Consider the following 6,489-nt stretch of genomic DNA (forward strand, 5'->3'; position numbering starts at 1 on the left):
GGCCCTGCTCTGAGCCCGACCAGGGGCTGCACCTAGGGATTGGGCCTGCCCTCTGCCACTCGGGAGCACGCCTAAGCCAGCAGGTCGTTATCTCCCGAGGGGTCCCAGTCTGCAAGAGGGCACAGGCCAGGCTGAGGGACCCCACCCCCTGAGTGCACAAATTTTTCTGCACCAGGCCTCTAGTATTTTATATCTATCCACATGTGATGTCCATAGCCTGTAAATGGATAAATATACCCTCCGAAAATTGTGGGTGTATTTAATCATGATTGGGTTGTGAATCTTAGCAGTTAAGTACCGGCTGAGCGATTGAGGCCGGTGCCATCAGTGGGTGCAAGCAGCTGCCCCAATTGCCCCTAAGGAGCAGGGGGAATTGGAGAAGCCCTCAGGGGTGATCAGGGCCAGCAAGTGCGAGCAGCAGCTCCAGCGCCAGCAGCAGGTCCGAGCACTGGGAGCAAAGAATTTGAAGTAACCACCAGAGGCTCACCTCAATGACAGTCACCAGTGCCCCATCTTAGTCTGGCACCCTCACTCACCTGCTCCACCATCCTGCCACAGCCAAGGCCCACCATGTTCCACACTCTGCCGCCTGCTGCCCATGCCCCCTGGTGGTCAGCGCATGTCATAGCGACCAATTGTTCCGCCATTCAGTTGATTTGCATAGTAGCCTTTTATTACATAAGCTACCTTCCCACAGGAGGGGATCTCAACCAGAACTAAGAGCTCCCTTTCCCTAGTCCTGCCATGATTATTATGTTGTTCATTGTCCTTACTTCCTTTTGCCTTTTCTGTTCATTCACTTTCTTTTTAGTTGCTTGAGGAAAATTAATGGCTGATTTTTTACATGTTAGAGTCTCAGTGTCTCCAGCAGAAATAAATAGAATGTAGACGTTACTAAAAGGACTGTCATTCTTTAGAGCAAAGTGTTCTAAATTGTAAGCAGGGGCAGAGAGAAAATGTTAGCGTTTTTGTTGTTGTTGTTGTTTTTACCTCTCATATTGTTTAGTGATCATGAAATAAATATGGGTAAAAGAGAGGAAAGGACCTCCCAACTATGGTTCATGATCTATAATATAGTTTGCAAAACTCCATTATATGGACTGTCCTCAGGGCTTGCCTAGGAGAACAAGTGGGAGGTCAAGCCTATATATTTGAAAGCCACTTACCTACAAAGAAGCCCATTCAAAATAGGCTGCTCCCAAAATGTGGCTGAATTGAAATATTCTTATAATGTATATTTACTTGCTGCTAAGTGCCAGCAGTGGGCCAGGCACTAGGAGACTGGAATATGTAAAAATTATCTCCAAGGGAAAGCTCTTGTTGTTACAGGCAAGCATGTATAATGAATCCTAATACAAGCTAGCTATGTGTCCTATGCCAATATAGATGTAAACAATTTTGGGTTTGAAAGAATAACTGAAAGGACTTGGAACACGCCCATTTTCAATTGGCCCAATTAAAATAAAGAAAATGATTTGGGAATTATTTGAAACTAGAGGCCTGATGCATGAAAAATGGTGCAAAGGGCTTGGCCCTCGCAGCAGCCCCAGCTGCCACCTCGGCCCCATCCCCCCACCCACTGGTCGTTCCCAAAGGTCATTCCACCATCTGGTCTAATTAGCATACTAGCTCTTTATTATATAGGATTATTATATAGGATACCTCATATTTCTTTTTTTACTTTTATTTTATTTTATTGATTTTTTTACAGAGAGGAAGGGAGAGAGATAGAGTTAGAAACATCCGTGAGAGAGAAACATCGATCAGCTGCCTCCTGCACATCTCCTACTGGGGATGTGCCCGCAACCCAGGTACATGCCCTTGACCAGAATCAAACCTGGGACCTTTCAGTCCGCAGGCCGACACTCTATCCACTGAGCCAAACCGGTTCCAGCCCTCATATTTCTTTTACTCTTACTGGTAATAAATTTTATAAGTTGAATTAGTACTTGATAAGTTGAACTTTTAAAATCATTGTGATTTTGACTCTTTGTTTACAGAAATCAAGATGACTACCAGCTGGTTCGAAAATTAGGCCGGGGTAAATATAGTGAAGTATTTGAAGCCATCAACATCACAAATAATGAAAAAGTTGTTGTTAAAATTCTCAAGGTGAGTAAAAAAAAGGGAGATTGTAATTTCAGAGGTATTTGGAATTTAGATTTGTTTTAAGTAATAGTGATGCCTTTTTTGAAGTAGCATTTGAAAGGGTGTTTGGAGTACTTTAACACTTTATTTTATTTTGCTATCTGAAATCAATAGAGATTATCTTCATTTGACAGCTCAGAAAACTAAAGCAAGAGAAGTGATTGGCTCCAGTCATACAGCTATATTATGGCAGAGGAAGGGCCTAAAGGTTCAGTCCTCTCTCTAAGCCTAATACTGATTTGATTTCCTAATACTGATTTCCTCTGTTTTTAATTCTATTTCATGCTTTTGTTTTCAATAAATTGTTACCTCTACAGTGTAAGGATGAGGAGTCACAAATGCAGGCCTTTAGAGGTCAGGCAGATGACATGCAGCTAGTCTGATGTAAATGCCCATGATTAGAGGAGATGAGTGATGGGTGCTGTAGTAGTACAGAACCATCATTGCTTGATACTCCTTTGCAGAAAGAAACTATAAAGATTTATATACATATATGAATCCTCCTTTTTAAATGTTGGATTAGTTTAAAAAAAAAAACACTGTATAGATTCGGATTCAGCAGATGTAGGTGGACCCTGGGAATCTATGTATTAAAAAAATCCAGGTTATGGATCATCAAAGTTGAATAACCACTGATCTTATTAATGAAGAGTTTATATATGCTTAAAATAATTTCTGAGAATTGTATGCAGTATGTCGGTAGTCTGAGGTGACTGACACCCTGGGAAAGAGCTGCAGGTCAGTACAGCAGGCACGGTCACATGTGGCTATTTGAGCATTTTAAGTATGGCTGGTCCAAACTGAAATATGCTATAAGGATAAAATATACTAGATTTCAAAGGCTTAGTAAAATAAATATATCTATACTGCTCATTAGTAATTTTTTATATTGATTTACATGTTAAAATAAGATTTTGAATATATTTTGTTAAATATTTTATTAAAATTAATTTTGTCTATTATTTTAAAATATGTTTTTATTGCTTTTTAGAAAGAGAGGAAGGGAGAGGGATAGAAACATGAGAGAGAAAGATCATCAATCCTGCTCACCTCCCCCCTCGCCCCCACACACACATACACAGGGGATTGAACCTGCAATCTGGACATGTGCTCTGACCTGGAATTGAACCGGCAGCTTCTTGGTTCCTGGGTCAGTGCTCAACCGCTGAGCTACACCGGCCGGGCTGTTTCTTTATCTTTTTTTAACATGGGTACTAGAACATTTAGAATACACATGTGGTTTGCATTATATTTTTTTTGGACCAGCACTGTTTTAGACTACTTATGAGGAAGGCTTTGTGGAGATGGTGCAGTTGGACCAAAGCCCTCCTCAGAAAAATGAAAAAGATTCTGTCCCAGAGAAGATGTGGAAATGATGAGTGAGGACAAAAGAATATGGAAGTATATTAAGGGACTCTGCAGAGTGATCTTTTTAGAATAGAGAGATGAGTTCATTTATAGGAGTACTGGTCATAAGGCTAGCTAGATACTATCCCAGTAATACTCTGAGATCTCATATATTTCACTTGATTCTTATAACAATCTTATAAGTACTCTTGTTGGTCATTTTTCCCAGATGAAGGCTTAAAGAGGTCATGTAACTTACCCATAGGCATACAGCCAGCAGGTCATGAAAGTAGGATTTACACAGGCATTTTTTTCTCCAAGGCCCACATTTAACCCACAAGTTTATGCTGCACAAATATGGTTTGGCCGTTCTTTTTTATTTATTTTTATTTTTTTATTGTTTTATTGCTTAAAGTATTACAAAGGGTATTACATATGTGTCCTTTTTTTCCCTGATTTGGCCGTTCTTGATGTTGGTACTGTTCCCCCAACCTCTATTGGGTGTTTATTTATAGACTTAGAGGATGGAATAGAAAAAGTCTGTTTCATTCTAATTGGTAAAAAGATTTTTCAAGGTTACCATTTATAGTATTAGTATTACCATTTATAATCCTAGTTTGTATAGTTGTAAAGAGTTAACATTTTAAGACTGATAATTGAAATTAAATGCTAATTCTGCAGAGGTCTAATCTTTGGAATGGAAATCTTTTTTCTTTAAATTCAACATTTGCTAAGTAACCCACAGAATGCCTGTCATAGGGCTAGGAGAAGGGGATTCAGAGATGAATCTGACACATTTCCTTCTTTCAAGGAGCTCATAAATATGTATGTATTACATTATCTGTTGAAATAGCCTTTATTTCACTGATGTTCGAACTTTTACTCTTTCAGCCAGTAAAGAAGAAGAAAATTAAGCGTGAAATAAAGATTTTGGAGAATTTGCGAGGCGGTCCCAACATCATCACACTGGCAGACATTGTAAAAGACCCTGTGGTAAGTATAGTATGTGCTGGCAAGGCCCACCAGGGCTGAGGTGGTGTTTGACTCGGAGCACAGCTGGCCTCTCTCTGTTCCCCCTCTACTGTTAAGTCCTGCTTTAAAAGTGCTTAATCAGTTAATAGCATTTAACTAGTTTGGGGCTTTCTTTCAAAGAGACCTCCACCCACAGACTATTTCTTATTCTTCTAGGATAAGAGACTGATAGCACTGGAAACTGAAATGTGTTAATCCATTTTGCAAACTCAGGTCCGATGCCGATGGGCGATGGGCGCATTGTCGGGCTGCCTAGAGCCTGGTGAGACTTCAGCTCCATGTCTTCTGTTTGAAATCCATCCCAAAAATGACCTAAGTGTGGTGATCAGAGAGGGGGGAGGGCTTGTAGCAATAGAGGGATTTCTACTACTGAGGCGAGGACTGCCAAATTCACCACGTAGCATCCGCAAACATTGTGCTCATTAAAGCTGCCAGGGCTTTTGCTAACGTGTGTTTTCTTTTTTTTTCCCTAGTCACGAACTCCTGCCTTGGTTTTTGAACATGTAAACAACACAGACTTCAAGGTATAAGATATAACCAATCTTTTCAAGCTGTTGGGTTTTCAGACTACATAGAAAGCCTTTTAGGGATATTAGTATTAAAAGAACTTCCTTCCAACTTACTTAAAAGAGCTTTTCATCTTCACAGAGTTAAATTATAAGATAGAAATACTGCTGTACAAACTGCCACTTTCCACATCTTGGTATTTTACACTTTTATTTGTTGTGTGCTTTCTTTAATAACCAAATACATTTACTTTTCACCACCTTTACCATTCATTTAACAGTTTCCCTTGATGTCAAACGTAATGAAAGCAATAACACATGTTCAGTCAAGATCTGTCCATGGGCATTTTACTTTGAAATGGCAGTGTTCAAGGAGGAATGTGTTGTGTATGAAAAGCAAAGTCTTCTTATACCTTAGGATTCCTCTGGGTTAGGGTGGTGTAAATTCTGCTATGACACATACCTCTACAACTGATCTCTGACTTTCTGCCCATCCAGCGGCCTACTTAAAACAATTCTCAATTCTAGTACAAAAAAAAAAAAAAAATACGGACACTCTCTTCAGTTTCAAGTTGTAAGGTATTTGAACTCGCCTTTGAACCAATTCAGTATGAAGAATTTTAGGTATCAATAAATGGGTGAATTCTTTTGCTGAAATAAGGAAAAAAGGAACTGTTTTAGAAACAGCAATAACTTCAAAGAAAACATCAGATGACGTCAATAACCATTTAATGACATGTGCATGTGCATGTGTTGTTTTTTTGAAGGCCATAACTCTTTGGAAGCTGGAAAGGATACATAACAGTTGTTCAGAGTTTATTTCAAATTGGGAGAGGAATAATTCTGTTCAATTGGCTTGACAGATTTGGCAGCAAGCCATCTGTATGCTCACTGGTGATCTGCAGATGAGGTAGTTTCCTACTAAGGAGGCTGTGTATTTGCCAAAATGCCTTTTTTGAGAAAGTCTGGAGGTAAATGAAAAGCAAACTTGACTGCAAATGTATATCAGTGCATATTAGATAAACTGGTATATTCCCAACAGTGAATTTTAGCTTCAGAAATATAAGTTAAGTAATTCTTGACTTTTGCATATAGAGTTAAAGACTCAGCGTATCTCTTTAAAGGGAATGTTATGCTGAAGAAGTAGAGACTGGTGTAGATACAGATCTTGGAATGATGGCAAATGAGCCAAGTCTTGGTTTGAATTACTACAAATGAGGATGAGAAATTGCCTTCCGTTAGCACTATTTCATGGCTCAAATGTTGCATTTGTCTTTAACAGCAATTATACCAGACGTTAACAGACTATGATATTCGGTTTTACATGTATGAGATTCTGAAGGTAAGGGCACTTTGAATACTAAATGCTTTTAGATTGATCTTACCTTTGTTAAATAACTCAAATGACTATAGAAAAGCTAGTGAATTAACTTTTAAAATATGTTGAAAGCAGGGG

The 6,489-nt window shown here is 39.1% G+C and overlaps 1 protein-coding gene across 1 annotated transcript in view; it reads left to right on the forward strand.

Moving 5' to 3' along the window:
- Nucleotides 1-6,489, forward strand: part of CSNK2A1 (casein kinase 2, alpha 1 polypeptide) — a 36,842-nt gene that overhangs the window by 10,398 nt on the left and 19,955 nt on the right. Inside the window, exons 3-6 of the mRNA XM_015559442.1 lie at nucleotides 2,001-2,112; nucleotides 4,387-4,488; nucleotides 5,001-5,051; nucleotides 6,316-6,377. Of these exons, the coding sequence (XP_015414928.1) occupies nucleotides 2,001-2,112; nucleotides 4,387-4,488; nucleotides 5,001-5,051; nucleotides 6,316-6,377 (327 nt within the window). The remainder of the gene's footprint in view (nucleotides 1-2,000; nucleotides 2,113-4,386; nucleotides 4,489-5,000; nucleotides 5,052-6,315; nucleotides 6,378-6,489) is intronic.

Source organism: Myotis davidii, unplaced genomic scaffold (assembly GCF_000327345.1).
Source record: "Myotis davidii unplaced genomic scaffold, ASM32734v1 scaffold354, whole genome shotgun sequence".
Taxonomy (NCBI): domain Eukaryota; kingdom Metazoa; phylum Chordata; class Mammalia; order Chiroptera; family Vespertilionidae; genus Myotis; species Myotis davidii.